We start from the raw sequence: 21940 nt of genomic DNA, 5'->3' as shown, positions 1-21940 counted from the left end.
TAAGTAATAATTTAATTGTTGCATTAAAAGCAATTCATTATTTAATATTATTTCTGCAGCTTTTTCTCTATCACCTTTTATATTTGAAACAAATTGAGCTATGGAAATATTAAATTCTTCAACTTTACATGATAAATAAACACATGTGACTCTAAAATAAGTAGATTTTTTATATGTTTAGTATCCAAAATTAATACTTTAGTTATTAATTTAAGAAGAAGAATTTTTAGTTATTAAATCGATAAGAAGAAGCATCCACACTCACAATATTTCTTTCGGATGATAATCCATGACTGAATTATTTATGTAAAATCTTTTAAAATAATGGTAAGAAGTTCCGATAACACTTTTAGGCATTGGTGGTGAAAACTTTCTACAAAATTCTCGTAATAACAATTCAGAGCCCTTAAGTAAAATTAATTCTTCCTCAGGAGTTAAAAAGAATGATTTTTTTTCATCTTCCTGAACCAAAATAAAAATATATGTTAAAGTATTTTCAATTTTTTTTTTGTTATACTTTAGAGTTCGAAGAAAAATAAAGCAATGGAATTAATTACCGTTTTCCCTCTTCCAAATTTCTCAATAAATCTTTCATTGGCCCCTTTTCTCAACTTTTCTATTTCTAATTCATCAGAAAAAGTCCAATTTTTTTTTTGTGAGCTTACGGGATACATAACGACTGACAATGCTTAAAAAAAAAATTAGTAAGTAATTTATAAAATAATTAAAATTAAACAGATTTTGACAATAAATAAGTAAACCAAATAAGTATTTTTTCAATTCAGTTTTCAATTGCAGTTAAAATTTTAAAATGAATAAAGGTTTTTTTAATCATCAGAAATTTTTGATTTAAAAAATTTCAAACTTTAGGTATGTATTTTAAAGAAGTTTACTTCTATGGTTTAACGATTTACAATCAGATATCAGTGTTGCCAAAGTAACGAAGTTAAAATAATACTGTTAAGTTTTCAAAAATTAATCAAATGTTAAACATGGCGGTTGTGAGAGGGCACAAAAAATAAGTAATTTAAAAAAATTTACTTATCCTTCGTTATTTTGTAAATAAAATGTCTGGTAGTAATAATGAAATTGTATACGAAGGATGGCTAACAAAATCTCCACCTTCCAAGCGAATTTGGAAGGCGGTAAGTAATTATTTACTATAATAATAAAATGAATTTTTTTTTGTTTTGAATCGTATTAGTCATAGGCACGTCTTGGAATCCTAATGACAGGCCAGGGAGGTGAAAATTAGGCATTTTTCCAGATTTATTTTGATTTTTCAATTTTTTTTATTTATTCATGTTATTTTGAAACTACCCCTCACATATTTAAACTTTTGACTTATTTTTTACCGACGACACTTAAAAATTTGTTAATAATAATTACATTTGCTTTTATAATTACAAGTTTATTATTTCAAAGTCTCATTTATTTATTATTATTATTATTTATTGTAAAATTTGTATTTTTCAGAGATGGAGGAGAAGATGGTTTGTACTTAGGCATTCAGGGGAACTTCCTGGACAATTTTTTTTACAATATTACACAGATAGAAATTGTAGAAAACTGAAAGGTACAATAGATCTGGATCAATGTGAACAGGTATTTGTCTAATTTAAATTTTATAACTTGTAAATTTTTTTTATATTTCGAATTTACAGTTGTGACTTATTTATTTAATAATTTTTTGATATTTAAAATTTGAAAAAAAAAAATTAGCAGTTATATAAAAAATTATTATTTATGATTTTTCTTATTTTTTAGGTTGATGTCGGTTTAAAATTTGAAAACAGTAAACAAAATTATCCTCATATGTTTGATGTTAAAACTCCGAAAAGAATATATTATTTGGCAGCAGATTCTGAAACTGATATGAACAAATGGGTTGATTGTGTTTGCCAAGTTTGTGGTTTAAAATCTGCTACTGATGATACTTGTAAATTTTTTTATTTATTTATTTATCACTTATTTATTTATTTACTTATTTCGAACTTGATGTTTTTAAAAATAATTTTTCTCTTAATAATTTTTTAGCAGTCGAATTTAACGAAGAAAGTAATGAATCGTTATTAACTCCTAATGACACGGGAGAACCTGAATCACCATCTCTTTCACCTACTAGCACAGTTTCTGGTCCTTACATTCCTATAAGTGAATGTATTAGTGGTAAACCATTAAACACTCCAGTAGGTTAGTAAAATTGTTTAAATTCGTTTCATTTGGATATTCAATAATTTTTTTTGCTTTTAAAATAAAAGTAAAAAAAAAAAATTTAATTTCAGGAATGTTGGACTTCAATAACATAATATCTAAACAAATACTTACAGGATCAAGCAATGGTAGTAATAAAGTTGCATTAAAAGATTTGTATCAAGCTCAATCAGTAAGACAAAATAAATTGAACACAATTAAACAAACTGTTTGCGATGATGATATTTCAAATGTGATAATAATAAATCGGTAACATTAGTTATGTCCATGGCGAAACATCAGTGGATCGTTTAAATTCTTTATACGAGGAAAAATATTTTAACTAATTTTCCGGCTAAACAAGAAGATTCGGTAAACAATGGGAAAATTACGAATATCGAGTCTGCGAAAAAAATGGCTAAGCATAGAAATTTAGAAAATCGTCCTCCCGATTTAAAATTATCCGAAACTATGTCGCCCGACGTGTACGATAGTCCGAGAAAAATCGTTCTGGATAAAAGTGAATGGAGTCCAGCGAATTGGTCGTCGGGCGTACCCGTACCTAATTGGGATACATTTCCAAACAATTCTGAAATATCGGAAGAAGCTTATTTTTCCCCGGGCGAAATAGGATCTTGGAGTGTCGTTCAGCGTTTTGGAAAACTCACCATTGTCGACTCGAAACTTCCGATCGTAACGAACAGTTTAAATCGTGCTATAAAACAAAGAGCTCAACCTGACACATCCAGTTTAAGACGTCCAGTTGCTCCTCCTAGACCTCCGAAACCGTCTCATTTAGTCGTTCAAGAAAATCTTCACTCTTATTTAAATTTAGATAAGTCTGATACGAAGGCTTCGGACACGATCAAAACTTCAGTACCGTCGCAAGATGAAAATCCCATCGTGGATGAAATGTACGATATTCCAAGGTCTCATCAGGTTCATAACGAAGAAACAACTCCCGGAGGAAGATCCTCTAATAGGCATAACTATTTAAACGCGGCACCCTCTGAAAAAGGAAACGTTTTCATTTATGATTTTGCCGAAGTGCAATCTAATAATTCGCAAACGGAAACGATTCCCGGCGAGCCAACATCACCGAGATCCGAAGGATCAGGTTCCGGTGTCGTTTATTCTAATTTACCCAGCCCTTTAAAAACAGGTATAACATTTATTTCTTTAACATTGTTCGATACCTTGAAGTTTATTTACGTTTTTGAAATTCATTAAAGATATTTCAACTCCTCCGGCCGTTAATCGAGAATTGAAACCGACAAGAAAAACTTCAGAATCTGGAGTTTCTAATGAACCTTCTCCAGGTGGTTCTTTTACCGGCCTTATCCCCAAAGAAACATCTCCTGGAGGGCCTTATACGTCAGGCACGTCGGTCGAACTCGGCGTCAACGGTCCACCAAGTATCGACCGAACATTAAAACCTAAAAAGCTTCCATCCGACGGTGAGTTTATTTAAAATTTTTTTACAAATTTTACTTTTATTTAAAAACAAATTTTAATTCCCACTTTTAATTGTATAAACAGGAGCTATAAAATTGAGCAAACCACCGGAGGGTAATTTAAGCTTGCGAAGGGTGAGAGCTGGACCGAGTCCCGTACCGCAACAGGGATCATCATCAACTCTTCCTAATAATCTAAGAAACGATAGGACCAGATCTGAATATTCCGGTTCGGAAGATGACCATAGAAAATCTCCAGATAACGAACCGGTACCTGCAAAATAACTTAATCGATTTTTAAATTTTAAATTTCATAATTTTTTTTCTAAATTTTGAATAATTTTTCGATTTCAGATTTATTATTTCGAAAGTTCCAATAACCGTTATATTCCTGCCGGTAAAAAATTCACAGAAATCCAGTACATCGATTTGGATTTGGATTCGGATGTGAACAACACGAATACGACGAACGCTGCTCAAACTGCGGAACCCACCGCGACCGTATATAAAACCGTTGATTTTCTCAAAACGGAAGCGTTCAATAGAACGCGACAGGAAGTGGAAGAAGAAAGAAATAAATTGCCCGCGGAATGACGGAGAGTTGTTTCGGAGACCATTTGAAAAAGGGAAAAGATTCGTCGATTGACGCGTTTCAGCAGTTTTAACGGTAATTAATAATAATAATAATAATAATAATAAATTACGAATTTGCTCATTTACTTCCGTTTAATCGCTTACGTCATATATATATTAAAATGTACATTTATTGCCAAAATAAGGAATTTAAATTAGTTAAAAAAAATTTTTTTTATATAATGAGCTTAATTAAAAATCGTTTTGATGTTAACATAAAATTTTGTCAATTTTTTAGTAGTAAAAAAAAAACAATAATAATAATAATAATAATTATTTCATGTAAAAAAAAAAAAATTTTAATAAAAGAGAGAGAAAGGAAAAAGGGATCAATTAAATCCTAATTTTTTTTAAAGAGAAATTTCAGCGTTACATAAATTTTTATTAAAGTTATTTAATTTATTTTATAATAATAATAATTATTACTACTACTATTACTACTAGTAGTAGTAGTTTTTCCATGACGCTATTTCGATTTTAGTTTAAATAAAAAAAAAAATAATAAAAAAAATGTTAGCGGTGTAGGATATATATACATAACACTTATTAAATAATCATCAATCGAGTCAAAATTCGATTTAAATAAATAAATAAATAAATAAATACTCAAATAAAATTTTTTTTATTAGTATATATACGTTACCGTTATTATTAATTCAGTTCCAATTTTATTTAAAAAAAAAAAAAAAAATGTAAATTATGCTATGATAATAATAATAATAAAATGATTTGTAATTATTAGTGGTTAATATGATGATTGCACAATTTAAATATTTATTATTATTATTATTATTATTATTATTATTATTATTATTATTATTATTATTATTATTAGTGGCTTTCATTCGTTGCAAATTTGTATATATAAATAATAAAAAAAAAAATTTAAATTTTACATTTTAAAATAAATAAGAGAAAGAAAACATTTTATTTGATAATGTTAATAATAATAATAATAATAATAATAATTTTAATATTATTTTTTTTTTAGTAGATGCAATAATAATAATAATGAAAAAAGTTTTAAATTTTATATTTATATTTATTAAAAACAAAAAAAAAAAAAAAAATATTTATGATAAATGTCAAATTTTTTTCTTTTTTTTTTTTTCTTTTGGCAAAATAATAATAATAATAATAATAATAGTGAATCGGGCTCATTCGATAATAATAATAATAATAATAATTAAAAAGTTACGTGTGTTGATGATAATAATAACGGGTGAAAAATAAACGCAAATATTTGTAAAAATCCGTCGTTTTTTTTTATTATTTTATTTATATTTTTTTTCTCTTTGTTTTTTTTGGGGGGAGGGGAAGATGGAGGGGGTATTTGTTAGTTTGGAAGATTTTATATAAGCTGAACAAAAAATTTATTATTATTATTGTTTAAGGAGTGCCATGATGAAACTCAAATTTTTTTGTCTTAAATAAAAATTATTATTGTAACATATCCCATTTTGTTTGCTCTAAATAATAATAATAATAATAATAATAAAGCCCGTGTTTTTTTCTACGTTGTTTGTTATATGTTAAGACTGTTTTGTTAAAAATGTAAAAAGGATATTGATTGATTGATTGATTGATTGATTTTAATGGAAACGTTGATATGTAAATATATAATTTATATTATCTAAATTTTGTTTTTTAAAATTTAAAATATTCAGGTTAAATATTTCATATTATATTATTTCTTAATGTAATGAATGATATTATTATTATTATTATTATTATTATTATTTGGAAGAAAAAGGTTTTTATTGAATAATTAGGCTCATGATTTCTTCTTTATTAGAAAGAGAGAAAAAAAGTTTTGAATAAATTTCATGTATTGATTGTTTAAAAAATTTTTTATATATTTAATTAATAATAATAATAATAATAATAATAATAATAATTGTTTTTGCTTAAATAGTAAATTTTTTTTTTTTTTTTTGCTTTTTTGTGTATTATGAAAGCATATAATAAAAATTACAACAACAAGACAAAAAATTAAAAACGGTTTAAATGTTGAGATGTCCATTTTGTGTTATTTATATAAATTGAATAAATGTATCATCATTATCATCATCATCATTATCATGTCTATATACAATTTGTTTTATTTAAATTATTTTTATGTTGATATTGTTTATAATAAATAAATAAATAAATAAAGTTAACAACTAAAAGAAAGAAAGAAAGAGAGAAAAAGAGGAAAAAATATATATATTTTGATTTTGTTTTTATTATTATTATTATTACAATCAATTATTATTATTATTATTATTGTTAACTATAAATAAATAAATAATAATAATAATAAATTGAATTTATTAATAATATTATAATAAAATAAACAAATTTTTTTACTTTATTAATTGTATGTTTAGAAAATTTTCAATTTTGTACATATATATATATTATTTTTATACTTTAAATTTTATTTTTTCTTGCCTTTTATTTTGTTAAATTATTAAATTTTATTATTATTATTATTATTATTAATTACAATTTATTATTATTATTATTATTATTAATTACAATTTATTATTATTATTATTATTATTATTTTTAAAAAAAATTTGTGTTGAAATTGTTTTTGTATTGTATTGTATTATATATAATTTTTTTTAAAAAAAAAAAATGTTTTTACTGCCATATTATTTTAATTTGTGATTTATTATCATCATTATTATTATTACTTTTTTAAACGTTTATTGATTTTATATTATTATTATTATTATTTTTAAAGTTTTAAATTTTATTAATTATTCATTTATTATAAATAAAACTCAATAATGTTGGGATATACACATGTAATTTTTTTTTTTTATTAAATGATTTTTAAACGAATGTTTATTAATCTATTGATTATTATTATTATTATTAATTAATAATTAATAACATCCATAAGTAAGAAAATTAAATTTTAAGATATTTAATAAAAAATTTCAAAAATGGAGGTAGGTATATATGAATAATAAATCATTTTGGTATCTCAACAAATTTATTTATTTATTTTTTTCGGGGGTGGGGGTGGGGGTGGAGGTAATAATTAAGTAATATTACGTAATTAATTTTTGTAAATTTTTACATTAAATATATTTTAGAAGAAGAAATTTAATAAAATTAAGAAAAAAGAAAAAAAAAATTTTTTTTAATTATTTAACCTGATTGGAAATTAATGGATCATGTGCATATCTATTTAACGTAATTAAAATAATTGCATTGAAAAAAAATATAAGGTGATGATCGAACTCGTAAGTTAAACATACAAAACACAATTTTCATGTTTGAAAAAAGTTTTGAATGTTTTTTCTGTTTCAATAAGTGGCAGCACTGTCTCGAAAACATTTGAGCGTGCTGTAACAACTTACCGGTACATTATTGCGTTGAACGCAGGCCGAGTGACTAGTTGATTGTTTGTCATTTTTTTTTTTTTTCATTCAAGTTTTTTTTTTTTTTTAATCTTTCGATATATATAGAAAAAAATGTATCGGTTTCGAGATTGAAAATTTTTTTTTTTTTTTTTAAACAATCGAAAATCGTGTTTTCTTTTTTTTTTTTTTAATTAAATTAAATTAAATTAAGTTAAATTAAGTATAATAAGTTTTTTTTTTATTTGCAAAAAAATGGCTACCGATTTGTTCTGTTGCGAAAGACTTCAACCGGATTTAAGAAAAACCGAAAAGGATCCGGTTATATTCAGCGATTTTCGCGTTATAAATAATTTATTGAACTTGGAAAAACAATATATACCATCATGTGATTATTTTTCAAATGTTCAAACGGATATAAAACCATTTATGAGAAAAATTGTATCAACGTGGATGCTGGAGGTAAGTCACATAAAAAAAAGCTTCAAAGCTTTCTGCTTGTAATGTTAAAATGCCGGGAAAATTTTTACACTTAATGAATAACGTTCGAAAATTTTTAATTCGAAATTATATTTTAACGATCATTTTATATATAATTAAATTAATTTTGCGATAGTGAAAGTTACAAATTTAATATTTATAAAAAATGTCATCGTTAAATTATTATTATTATTATTATTTTTTTCGAAAAACGAACGTCGACAAATAATAATTTCAACCGTTAAAAATTTTTGTCGCGCAATAATCGAATTTTTTTTTTTCAACGGTTTTGACAATTTATTATTAATATTTGGATAAATTTGAACAAATGAAATCGAAACATTTTTGTTTCGAAAAGATTTTTAAAATATTTTACAAGTTTAAACTCGTTTCGAATATTTCAAATTCGTCAAAAATAATTTTTTTGTCCGTTACATCCATCGATCGATCGTTAATTTTATTCTTCGTCGCGGAATTCAAATGTTCGAAATCGTTACCATATATGGGCATGTGACCAACGGTTTTTTTTTTTTTTTTTTTTCAAAAATTTTTATTTTTCGCGATTTATAAAATCGTTTTCTAAGATCTCGAATGTTCCAGATACTGTTTTTTGCTGATTACAAACGTTCTGGATATTTTTGATAATAATTTCATTTCGAACAATGAATTTTTTATTTAATCAATTCATCAACTGGCATTTGTCAGCACCAAAAATATTTAATATGGCGTCCGGTAAAATTCCAAAAGAAAAAAATGTGGAAAGAATGTAGGTTTTGTTATTGTTTTATAATTAATTAAAAATTATGTTAATCGTGTTCTAACGTGTGAGAAAACATCATAAAGAGATAAAAAAACGAAAAAAAAAAAAACGGTTTTCACGCCCTTTAATTTTGGGTTTTAAAAAAAAATTCAATTCAAATTTATTCGTTTTGCATATCCGTTTCCGATCTTTTTTTCTCTTTTTGCACGATCCATATATTCGTTTGTATGTATTTTTTATCTTGAAAGGATTTCTTTGGGTGAGAGGAAGTGTTGACAATATTTATAAAAAGAAAAGAAAAACGAAAATGAAAATAACAATATAACAATAACAGATGATTAGAGTGAGATCGAATGGATGGATGGATGGATGGATGGTTGAATAAAATTAATTAATTATAATAATAAGTGATAACGTTTAATAAATAATACGATGAGGAGATAAGAAGGTACGACGATGATTACCTAACGTGCCTAAATGCCTGAAAATTATTCAAAACATTCGAGTTTTCTTTGCGTGTAGTCTCTTCTCCTTCTCTGGAAATTCAATTCGTTTTGGAATTGTATTTACTTGTCTTCTGCTGCTGTTGCTATCATTACTATCACTGCTTGCTGTTTGGCTTATCACATATTTTGTAAAATGCAGGTTGTTGTTGTTGTTGTTGTTGTACTAGAGAGAGAGAGAGAGAGAGAGAGAGAGAGAGAGAGAGAGAGAGAGAGAGGAGGACCAAAAAAAATGAATTATCAAGTGGTAGGATGAAGTGTGATAGACGACAGAAATGAGGGGTTGATGATTTGTTTCTTTTTTTTTTTTCACGTGGTTTTAGAAATGAAATTTAATGGATATGTCCCCGTAATGCTTTTTTTTTTTTTTTAATGAAAAAAATTTATTTAACGTCGTGTAATTTGATAGCGAAAATGTTTTCTTCGTGGAATTATCTATATACTGTGCAGTATATCCCTCGTAGGCAATTTATTAATTTTTAAATTAATTTAATAAATTTAATTTAAATTTTTATTATTATTTTTTGTTGGTTCCACGATTTTTTAAAATTTCAGCAAAAATTTTTTAAAGCCACGTTTGAAATAAAATGCGTTTAAACGATTTTTTTTTTTTTTTTTTAAAGATTTCTTTACAAAAAGTTTGTGTTGGGAAAAAGAAAAAAAAAGCAAAAAAATTTTTTTTTGTTTGTTTGTTTGTTGTCAATGTTTGTTAGTTGAAGAAATAATAATAATAATAATTAAATTCATTTCCAGTTTTAAAAAAGAAAATTTTGTTCTCTTATCTTGACAAAAAAAAAAAAATAAAAATAATAAGTAAAATTTGCTAAATAAGCAATCGTTTATTTTTTTTATTTTTATTTTTTATTTTTTTTTAACCGTTATAAATTCTTAGAAAATAAAAATGTCGGACTGTTTTTTTTTTTTTTTTTTTTTTTCTTCCTTCTCTCGTTCGAAAGGATGTCTTATGAAAAATAATAATAATAATAAAAAGGAATTTGTTTTTTTTTTTTTTTTTTTTTTTTTGTTTTTCAATAAGGCTCGTCTCGTTCAATAAATCCGTTTTCTTTTCCTTTTTTTTTTGTTTTGCTTATGGGTTTAAAAAATAATTATTTATTTATTTATTTATTATTATTATTATTTTTTTTTTTTGACTTAACATTCGTTTGTTCTGAACAAAAAGAAGAAGAAGAAGAAGAAAGAAGAAAATTAAGACCGAGACAGTTTAAACGAATCAGATGAATCGCGTGTCGAAGTTTATCATAATTCGAGAGATTTTTATTTCTCTTTCATTTTTCCACCCATTTTTATCTCGTTTTTAACTCTTTTCCGTGTGTGGCCTTAAAACCCCTCGCACGCACGCACGCACACACGCACTTACGCACGATAACCATACACACATATATAAATATATGCGTGCGTGCGTGCGTGCGTGTGTGTGTGTGCATCATTGAAAATGAATGAAGCCTATTGCTTCAGGTTTCATTCCTTGAAATTGCAGGTGCCAATGAGTTTGTTGAGAAAAAAAAAAAAAAAAAAAATTGGCGAATGATGTAAATGATGTAAATGATGATGATGATGATAATTTTCGTATTAATAATTTGAAACCACTTTTGAATCCGCATTTTTTTTTTTTTTTTTTTTAGTTTTGTTTTTATTTATGAAGATTCAGAAGGGGGGGGGAGGAAATCGAACGTTTTGAATCGGATATTCATACGTTGGTTACATACGGGCACGCGTGTATGCACTTATATATATATATATATATTTTCACCTTGATGATCTATATTTTGTCGGCTTTGTTCTCATTTAACAAAACAATTTTTTTTTTTTTTCGATTTTGTTCGAGAAAATTGTAAATGAACACTACTCTGATGCAAAAAAAAAAAAAAAAAAAAAAAATAATAAGGTGACCCAGACTTTACAAAATTCGACTAACCTAGATATTAGATTATATCGAGACGAGTTTGATATTGTTCTTGTATTATCATTATTATTAATACTTTTTTTTTTTTATCGAGTGTATGTATACATATATATGTGTTTTTATTTTCCAGGTATGCGAGGAACTAGGCGTCGAAAAACAAGTATTTCCCTTAGCTGTAAATTATTTAGATCGATTTTTATGTAATTTTTGCATAAATAAAAAACATTTGCAATTGGCCGCATCCGTGTGCATAATGGTAGCATCGAAAATTAGACAGTGTCAATACGTTAGCATGGAAACTTTGTGCTTTTACGCGGATCACAGCATAACGCCGCAGGAAATGAAGGTAAGGGAAAATTTACAATCTTGAACCTTATTTTCCGTTTTGGAGTCGTGATGGGGGGGAGGGAGGGAAAGGAGATCGTCCGTTCGTTCATTCATTCATTCATTCATTCATTCTTGGATTCAGTCGCTTTACGTCGTGTAAGGGTAAACGAATCGTGAAAGTTGTAGTGAAAGAACAAAAAAAAAAAAAAAAAAAAAAAAATTAATAAAATAGTTTCGCTTGCACGCTTTTCATTTTGAAAAATACACACTCACACCCCCCCACCCCCACACCCCCGAAAATTGTTGATTGCATGACGATTGTTGTCTTACGACATGTTTTTTTTTTTTTTTTACAAACCATTTATTTTTTCAACGGGATGAGAATAGGTGGTATAAGGTTTTCTTTTTTTTTTTTTTTTTTTTAGTACAAAAGGTAAGAATGAAAACAAAAGAATCGACAACCGGAATTTACTTTTTGGTAAAAGAAATAATAATAATAATAATAATGATGTTAATAATAATAATAATTTGATTAGGAAGTAAGAAGTTTTTGATGATTTTGATAAATGTTAGACGGCAGGATGCGGCATCAATTTAATGTGTGTGTGTATGTCAGTTTTTATGATTCCATCGCCTGAGGAGGATATTCAAGACATTTTCCCTTTTTTTTCGTTTTGTTTTGTTTTGTTTGTTTGTTTTTGTCCGTTTGTCCGTCTGTCTGTCTGTTTGTTTGTCTGTCGATATTGAATCGGTTTCTCATTAAAATTTACCCGCGGATTTGATTGCAAAAAAAAAAAAAAAAAAAAAAAACATTTACAATATCTTTCGATTTTAACTCCGTAACTTTTACGAAAAAAAAAAAAAAAAAAAAAAGCAAAAAAAGTTTTTTTTAAAAACTGGATTAAATTTTAAATGCGTTTCAAATGCATTAAAATAAACTTTTTTTTTTTTTTTTTTTTTTTAAACGTATTTTGTCAATATTAGTAAAGGTAATGCCAGGTGATTTTTTTTTCTCTTTTCTAGAACCCCTCCGAACTGTATACAAACACTTTGATTTTGTACAAAAGTTTTGTAACCCAAAAAAATACATTTTGTATTATTATTCTCGGTTACAAAGGAAGAAAAAAATAAAAATTTTTTTGCAATATATTTTATGTAACAATTTGAGAGAGAGAAAGAAAAAAAAAATGTCGGCGATGGCTGCTAATAATGAAAAATTCGGGTTAGAAAGGGAAGAATGAATGTCGCGAGTATGTAAAAAAAATGGACGATTTTTGTGTGCGTGTGCGTGGGTATGCGTGTTCATTTCGAAAAAAAAAAAAAACGACGATGTCTTTCAATTATTATCATTAATTATTTTTCCTTCGGAAACAACCCGAAGAAGGAAAGAAATTTTGTTGATGAGTTTCTTTTATTTTTTCTTTTATTATTCTTTTTTATTCAAAGAAATTAAACCAACCATCAACCCTGATTCCTCAAGTAATTTAGTGGTGGTGGTGGTGAAGTAGTAGCAGTATATTTGTACGATTGGTAATTCCTTAAGTCAAGTATGAGATGACTAATTTTCCTTCGTTTTGTAAAGGATGTGTCTTGGTCACAATTTTTATGAATTTTTTTTTTTTTTTTTTTTTTTTTCAATTTCCTTTTTCAGCTCGTGACCGTGTCATTCATAGTAAAATTCTGACAATTATTAAATTAGCCTCAATTGAAAAAATTTTATTTTAAATTTGTTTTTCCCAATTTTTCCCCCCCGTTTTTATATAAATGAGGGAAAAACATGACTGAAACAAACTTAAAGAATCTTGTTTGTCACAATTTGTTGTTCGATAAGTTTTTCCTTACGAAATTGTGTGTGTGTGTGTGTGCGTGTGTGTGTATGTGTGTGTGGGTGGGTATGTGTGTGTGTGTGTGTGTGTGTGCGTCTTATACTTTACCACCTTCGGAATTTTAGTAAAAACGTCGCATGATTATTATTTATTGTATTTTCGAATATCCTTTCACCTGCGATCACCTTTCGACAGCAGTCTGTCTTATAGATTTGGTCGATCTATCTTCACTGAACCTAAAAACTCAGTCTTGTGTTTCATGCTTCTCTTGTGTTTATGACATGAGAGAAAATGAAAATTTTTACTTTGGAAAAATGACAGCGTGAGCCATTAGTCTGTTGTAGGTTAATAGCGTGTAAAGTTTTTTGTAGCTCTCATCGTCGTTGTTGTTGTTGTTGTTTTCCACCTGCTTCGCAGCAAATGATCAAATGTAAGAATTATTAGCCTGCTTCTGCTCGTTTCGTCGTTTGTCTTTTCTTTTCTTTTACTTGACGATCATTACCGGAAAAAAATTTTCATTATGTTCGACACATACGTAAAATCATCATGGTCGTCGTCTTGATTGTATACGATAGGTGAAAAAATTTTTTTTTAACGTGCGACAATACCTCCCTATTCTCTCTCGTTTATTATTATTATTATTATTATTATTATTATTATTATTATTATTATTTTTTACGATCGCCTTTTTTTTTTTTTTTTTGTCGTCACATTTACTAATTATGGGTAAATGGGTTTAAATAAAAGATTATAATTTGTTTTTCTTTCTTTCTTCTCTTTCTTCTCTCTCTTTTTCATCTCGAATTCAATGGTTACGTGTGGTGTAAAAAAGATTAATCAACCCCTTGTAAAAAAAAAAAGCTTTTCGTTTTTTTTTTTTTTTTTTTTCCCGGTATTTATGTTTTTAATTTACGTTTCAGTAATGTAAACGCATATACGTATCCGCTCCCCCCCCCTCCCCCCGGTCGGAAGTTTTATGCGATCATTAATTATCGTCTCGGTTTAAAAAAAAAATTTTTTTTTTAATATCAACCCCCTTGTATTGTGTTTGATAAGGGTGAGACTTTGCAGTTATTCGATAAGTCATTTCCTTTTTTTTACGCCGAAAAAAAATAAAAAAATATCCACGGTTCGTATTTTCAAGCGTATAATTATTTAAAATAATAATAATGATGATAAATTTTCCTATATAATTTTTTTCGCAGTTTTTTTTTTTTTTTTGTTATTTTAAAATTATATACATTTTAAAAAAAGTTTCTTTTATGTTTGAAAATAGGCGTGTAAATAGAAATGGCGCTTAATTCAGTTTAATTTTTTTTTTTTTTTGTTAATAAATTATTACATTTGTAGTTGTTGTTATTGTTGTTGTTGTTGTCGTTGTTCGTACAACTTCCTGTAATGCAAGTTTTTTATATATTTTTATGTTTGATTATAAGGTTTACATGTTAAAAGGTTAAGTAGTTTTGTCGTTTGTTCTTTTGATTCCGTTTAAATAAATTTAACCCGTGAAATTTATTCAAGACGAAAATAAAATTTTTTTTTTTTTCTTTTTTGTTCTTCGAAGGAACATCGTGATGATGGTACCGGAAATAAAAGGGTATCGTCAATAAGAATTTTCCGGTTAGTGTGTATGTAATTGAAACGAAAATGCGTAGAAAAGTAAATTTTGGCACCGGTCGTCGTAAATGTCAACTGGAGAAGAAAAAAAAAATAAAAAATAAAATTGAGTCGTCGTCGATAACGGTTTTCCTTTTTGGAAAAAAAAAAAAATGGCTACAATTATTTCATTACGTTTATTTTCGTACGTTCGTGCTCCAGGAAATAAATATTGGTTGTTTTTTTTTTTTTTTTTTTTTTTTAGGGTTTTCGTTACCATAAAAATTGTCACACATGAATATTATTGTGTCGTGGCATCCGGTAAAATAAAATGATCACGTTCGGATCACGCATAAAATAACAAAAAAAAAAAAAAAAATGAGTATAATTGCTCGTACGAGAGGTAATTAATGCTCGCAGATGATGCATGATGATGATAATAATGATGATTATAAAGATAATAAAAAATTTTAAAGTGTATTTTATGATGTAATAAATTTGCGGTGGCGGTGGTGGCAATGGCGAAGAAATTTTTTCGTGAAAAAAAAAAAAATAAATAAATAAATTCAAAAGCAGATGCGCAATAATTTTTCACGGTTTTTCTGCTGAGGACTTTCATGGTTTTTGACTTGGGAAAGGAAACGAACGTCTGTCATTCGCTTAAAATACCTTATTAAAATTAATTATAACTCTCTCGTAATCACAAAAAAAAAAAAAATTTCCAGTTTTCCTGACGTTTTTCTTCAGTTTATGGAAATATTTTTCCAGATTATCGGAAAAATTTCAATTGTATTATTGTATTGCGACAACTGTCATCGAAAAAAAAAAAAATGTCGCATTTTACGTTTACATCGAAACCCCCTCCATGTGTTTGCAATTTACCTATTTTTTTATTATATTTATCAACCCTTGCTGAGAAAGATGATTCGTGCGTATCTATTGCGGCACGAAAACTATAATCTGGAATCATTCATTATTAGGGTAGTTTATATTTGAATGCTATTAATTACATCGACTGCTAAATAATAATTATCAATGTATCATTCACAACTTGTTGTTGTTGTTGTTGTTGTTGCGAGGAGGAACCTTCTTCCTCAAGATGACTCTAGGTATATACTTCCGAGGATGTTCAGTTCCCGTGACGGCATTCAAATTTTTTTTTACGTTCCCGTTACGAAAATGTCGTGTGCGGTTTATAGCTTAGCCCCCAGTTTAACTTTTTTTTTTTTTTGTGTTCGGTTCACTTTTCTCGGCCATGAATTACTTAACTCAAGATGACTCTTTGAATACACTTCCGAGATATTCATTTCCCGTGACGTGAAAAAAAAAAAAAAACTTCTTTTTCAAAATTGCATTAATTATTTAATATACGAAATAATTTTTATAGTCCCCGGCACCTGCACTTGACATTCAATGTTTTTTTTTTTTTAATTTAAATTTTTAATTTTTAATTTTTTTTTTTTTCGTAATTTTTGTTCAGGATTGGGAACTTTTAATACTTTCGAAACTTCAATGGAACGTAGCTGCCGTGACTGGTTTCGATTACATCGATCACATCATCGACAGAGTTTCTTGGGGAACGGAAAATCCGTTAATAAGAAGGCACGCATCCACCCTAGTCGGCATTTGTTATACAGGTAAGAAAAAATTATTATTATCATTTACGAACGTTTCGAACGTACCCAACCCTTTTCTCTCTCTCTCTCTTTTTTCTTATTCTTTTCAAATAGGAAAATTACGTGTCGGAGTTTTCATTGTTTTTATTACTCGTCACTAAAATGTAACCAATTATTGTTTTTGTTGTACTATTATAATAATAATAATAATAATAATAATAGTGATGATCTGCCTCGTTAGTAAACATTTTTTTTTTTTTTTTGGTGGGTCCTGACCTAATTATCATGAAAAGAAAAGGAATGTCACTGATAATAAAAAAAAAAAAAAGGGATAGGAGGGATAGTAGAACTCCCGGTTACGTCGGTAAAATCCAGATTTTTGTACATGATGGATTTCAAGGGTAGTTTTTTTGTGTGTGTGTGTGACAGCTGCAATTATCAAATTCGAAATAATACCATCCTAGGATTGGTTGGCTCTCTTATTTTTTTTTTTATTTTATTTCTGTACAGCTGCAATCACTTCATTTAGTGAATAATAATAATAATAATATGTATTTCACGGCAAACAATAGATTTGTTTAGGGTAGTAGCAGCAGCAGCTCTTTTTTTTTTTTTTTTTTTTTTTTTTTCGAGGTATTTTATCCGCCACAATTTGCAATAAGGCATCATTTCTTTTTTTGATATTAAAATCGGGTGATTTTTAATGAAAATTAAAAATTGAAGTAAACGGGGTTAAACTTGAAAATCGGGGCGGGGGGGGGGGTTTTCACCTTTAATCGGGATTTTTCGATTATCCATTTTTTAACGATGGCAAATACATAATCAGGAAACCCCTCGTACGAGTTTAAGGTTAATATGTATTTTACCTTATTTGTTTTTATTGCCGGAAGAAGGAAAGAAGGAACGGGGGACGGGGGGGAACGACATTGTCGATTATTAAACCTTTGTTTCATCTTAACCTCAAACATCCTTTAATAATAATAATAATAATAATAATAATATCGTTTTAAAAAAAAAAAAAAAAAAAAAAAATGTATTTTGTATGTTGAAATCATCAACGCATTTAAAAAGGAAATCCCTCGTTTATATTTTTATTTTATATTTTTTTTTCAAGGTTTCTCCCCTTTGCTGAATCACCGAATATTTATTAAAAAAAAAAAATAATAATAATAAAAATAAACAAATATGGCCCCCTTTTGTTTTAATTTAAATGATTTTACGACAGATTAATATCGTTTTCGAAAAATTCTCGAAAAGTGTAAAAAAAAAGACAAAACAAAACAAAAGAAAAAGTAAACAATTTGAGGAAAATTTTCACCTGATTTTCTTTTTTTTTTTGACATCGTAAATAAATTTTCCGATGATTTTCCATTTTAATTTTTTTTTCAATGAAATATGTTTGGCGGACGCGAACGTTTTAGGCGCCGTTGAAAGTTTATTATTATTATTATTATTATTATTATTATTATTTTTACTATTGTGAGCGTGAGTTGTTATCGTAAGATGATAATGATGATGATGTTTGTTATGGTTAAGGGTAGCGAGGAGAGAGGGGGCGTGTCATCCTCCAACCTGTTCGCCTTTAAATAATGATTCGACATGATTTTTAATTTTTTATTAAAGAATTGTTTTAATTATTATTATTTTTTTTTTTTTAAATAGAGGATACGTTGAAAAAGGAGAGAAAGAGAGAGAGAGAGAGAAAAGGAATTTTAGGTATCGATAGGGGTGTGTGTGTTCGATTCGGGTAAAAGTAAAATCGTGTTTTTTTTTTTTTTTAAATTGATTTGTCAGAAATTAAATGATTTTTTTTTTTTTTCGTTAATACGATGAGCCCCGAAGGTATTGTGTAGGTTTATTTAATGTATAGATTTTAGGCACGCGGTTCGTGCACCTGGAATTCGATTGTTCACTTTTGTTTTTTTTTTCTACACTTTTTACCTTTTTTAAAAGTTAAAGTAAAACTTTACGATCAGTTAATCGTTTCTCCCTTCCCCTCCCCCCCCCGAGACATTTTATTCAAATTTTTTTGTTTTAAGTTTAAAAAATTAAATAGAAAGCAGAAGAAAATTTGACGAAATCGATAAATCAATATCGGCAATCGAAACAAACCTATCAATTATAATCAACCTGTTATTAAGATAATGTGATGGTGTTTTTGCTATGCCAGATGCGTTGAGCCCCTCGGTAGCGTTCGTTTCCTCCCCCCCCACCCCCGGTGGTAGTAATAGATTATGATTAATTGTTTGTCGTTTTTTTTTCGAGTATGCCATTACTTATTAAATTCCATTTGTGTTAATTTTTCACCAGTTTCACGTAATTCAATCGATAAAAAAAAGAAACGATTTTGTTCGATTTTATTCTAGAAAAAAAAAGAAACGTGGCACAAAGAATTTGTGCCACGTTTCTTTTTTTATTTATTTTTTTCATATGAAATTTTTTTTATCTATCGGGAGAGAGAAAAAAAGTTGCATCGTGGAATTTCATAACAACACACACACACACACAAAGCAAAAAGACATGTGCACTTGAATATTATTATTATTATTATTTTTTATCAAGAAAAGTAACCTTTGTCATTAGGTCAATTGTATAAATATATAACGTAGTATTGGAAGGTATAGGTAGTAGTAGTGGTGGTAGTAGTAGTAGTAGTAAGTGAGGATTCCCCCTTGCTTAAAAAATATAATTTTTTTATTTCTTTATTTGTACAGCAGGAACAAACAGCTGCGTGGTTGTTTGTTTCAATATGCTCAGTATAGGGAACCGAGAGAGGAGGGTGTTACACATTATATATATGTATGCCGTCATCCCCTCTACGAGTTTTACGGGTGCTGACTCGTGCCACTTTGTGATTATACGAAATACGCTCCGCGATGTTAATCTTTTTTTTTTTTTTTTTTCGCGCTTCATTGCTTACTTTTCATTAGGTTTAATTAATATCATTATTATTAAAAAAGAGCAACTGCAATTTTTCAGGTATAATTTTTTCAGGCTCCAAATGAGTAATAAATTATTTACTTATTAAATTAATTATAAATTGAAAATTATGAAAACGTTAAAAAACTTTTTTTTCTTTCTTTATTGTTGTTTTGCTTTACAATGCAAAACTTTTCTCTTTCTTTCTTTTTGTTTTCTATGGCTTTATTATTATTATTATAATATTTGCGGTAACCTGACACCTACCTACCTACCTACCTACCTACGTACCTTCCTACTATTTTGTGATAATTGCTTAAGTAGAATCATCTGATATAATAATAATAATAATAATAATAATAATAATAATAATAATAATAATAATGATTTGATGACATTTATTTGCCTGTCTCAGCCAAAATGTTTGATTTTGCGTTTTCTTCATTTTTCATTTTTTTTCATTTTCTTTTACGCGTGTGCGTAATTTTATATTTTACATTTAGAGTCAATTAATAATAATAATAATAATAATAATAATAAACGGGATCCCATTTTATCCCATTCGAAAAGCTGCGTTTGTAATCGTACCAGCATTTTTTTTGTTTTTTTGTTTTTCTCCTCATTTTGGAAATGATGTAAGAGATATATATATGATTTCCAGAGTCTTCTATCACCTGGATGACGACACAAATTATTTACATGTTAAAGACATAAATAAAAATTTAGACAAATCTAAAAAATCGTATTTGAATTAAATTGGACGAAAATGATTTTTGCAAATGGAAGACGGGTGCGAAGTTATAATTTTTCGTTTCGATTCGGACGGACGGACGGACGGGGTGGGGGGGGGAGCGGGATGATCCACACAAATGTAGATAATTCAAGGTGCAAAATATAAAAAGCATCATCGTGCGTCGTGTGTGTGTGTGTGTGTGTGTGTGTGCGTATTGTTGTCAAAAAAAAAAAAAAAAAAAAAAAAAAAATGAAATCAAAGAGACTTGTTCAAATATCTCAGCTGCTGCTGGAGCACGAGTCATGAAGAATCAATAGTGTGCCTGCGCGCCTGTACGTCTTGAATAGCAGACGACAAGTTTTTTTTATTATTATTATTATTATTTATTTATGGTATAAACAAAATGAAAAGCTGAGAGAGTAACTATTGTATCAAACCGAATTGAATTCAATTTTGGGTTATCCCTTACCTTCTCTTCCTTTTTCCCTTCCCTTTTCCCTTCGAAAGGTACATAATATTTGAGTTTGTTCCCTTTTGGGATTTTGTTCAGGTAACTACTACCGTTACCTTTTTGTTTTTTTTTTTTTATTCATCGAACGGATTTTTTTTTTTTATAGGAAAATGTTAAAAATTTGTAACGCGCGTCAAATGTGTTCGACATTAATTTTTAAAACGCGATATATAAATTAAGGCATTTTTTTGATTGTGCGTGTGTGCGTGCGTGTGCGTCGTACCTTATTAAAATTAATGTGAAAAGGTGAAAGGAAGGGAAAAATGTTATGGTTTGGTTAGGGAAAAACCTTTTTGTTTCCTTTAAACCGTAGTCACACTTTATAGGGAAATGGGTAGTGTTGTGCCATGTCCACTGACTAAATGAGGTTTTTAACAATTAAGGTATAAAAAAAAATTTTTTTTTTTTTTTTTTTTAACACCTGGATCATGTGATTGTAAGGCGTATCGAAATTGTATTTATTGGTTTGGGGAAAATTTTTTTTATTTTTTTTTTTTTTATTAAGATTATTTAACTATACTAAAAATCTATTGTCGAGAGAGTGAGAGAGAAAGAGAACGAAAGAGAGAGAGAGAGAGAGATTGTATGTTTTCATTCGACTCAAGCTGAAAAGTGAAAAGTCAAAAATTGAAAAACAAAATCGAGCGCGCCGGACCCGTATCCCCCATTTCCGGTATTATCCTGTTTGGAATTTGAGTTTGAAAAAAGTTTAATAGTAAATAAAACTTTTTCCACCGACATTATTATTATTATTTTTTTTATTCACGTGTTTTTTTTTTTTTTTTTTTTTTTTTTTACGACAACGTCTCACGTGTGAAATGACACACGTGGGTTCGGGTAGGAACCAACAGGAAAAAAAAAGTCAGGAAATGTTTTTTTTTTTTTGTTTGTTTTTGTTTTTCCGTACAAAAATTTTCCCCCCCCCCTTTTTCCTCTCATGAAATAGACAGGCAGGAAAAGGTAGAAAGAAAGTCGTTGAGTTCGTCGTTCGTTTCTTTCATTCAAATGAACCCAAACGAAGAAGGATAAGAAAAAAATTAATAATAATAATAATAATAATAATAAGGTTTTTATCGACGATGTACATCTTTACCTTTTAGTCGAAA

At 27.7% G+C, this 21940-nt stretch overlaps 3 protein-coding genes across 3 annotated transcripts; 2 read left to right on the top strand and 1 right to left on the bottom strand.

Annotated features, from left to right (window-relative positions):
• Positions 1–674, bottom strand: Phum_PHUM009100 (cyclin H, putative; the record flags this gene model as incomplete). Its single annotated transcript, XM_002422682.1, has 3 exons — positions 1–151; positions 266–462; positions 558–674. Coding segments are annotated over 3 exons (465 nt in total), but the record flags the coding sequence as incomplete, so codon positions are not given.
• Positions 675–1067: 393 nt separating this feature from the next.
• Phum_PHUM009090 (GRB2-associated-binding protein, putative) lies at positions 1068–4241 on the top strand (the record flags this gene model as incomplete). The annotated part of the gene is made up of 9 exons (XM_002422681.1): positions 1068–1145; positions 1477–1605; positions 1768–1912; positions 2041–2193; positions 2331–2463; positions 2523–3355; positions 3426–3650; positions 3733–3917; positions 4002–4241. 9 exons carry the CDS (start codon positions 1068–1070, stop codon positions 4239–4241), a joined length of 2121 nt encoding a protein of 706 aa, XP_002422726.1.
• A 3653-nt stretch (positions 4242–7894) lies between these two features.
• Positions 7895–16832, top strand: Phum_PHUM009080 (G1/S-specific cyclin-D2, putative; the record flags this gene model as incomplete). Its single annotated transcript, XM_002422680.1, has 4 exons — positions 7895–8101; positions 11437–11652; positions 16536–16692; positions 16786–16832. The coding sequence occupies 4 exons, from the start codon at positions 7895–7897 to the stop codon at positions 16830–16832; spliced, it is 627 nt and encodes a 208-aa protein (XP_002422725.1).
• Between the last annotated feature and the right edge of the window lie 5108 nt (positions 16833–21940).

The sequence above is a fragment of the Pediculus humanus genome, genomic scaffold, assembly GCF_000006295.1.
Source record: "Pediculus humanus corporis 1103172107368 genomic scaffold, whole genome shotgun sequence".
NCBI lineage: Eukaryota > Metazoa > Arthropoda > Insecta > Psocodea > Pediculidae > Pediculus > Pediculus humanus.
Note: the sequence above shows the minus strand (reverse complement) of the source record. Positions and strands in the feature narration are given on the sequence as shown.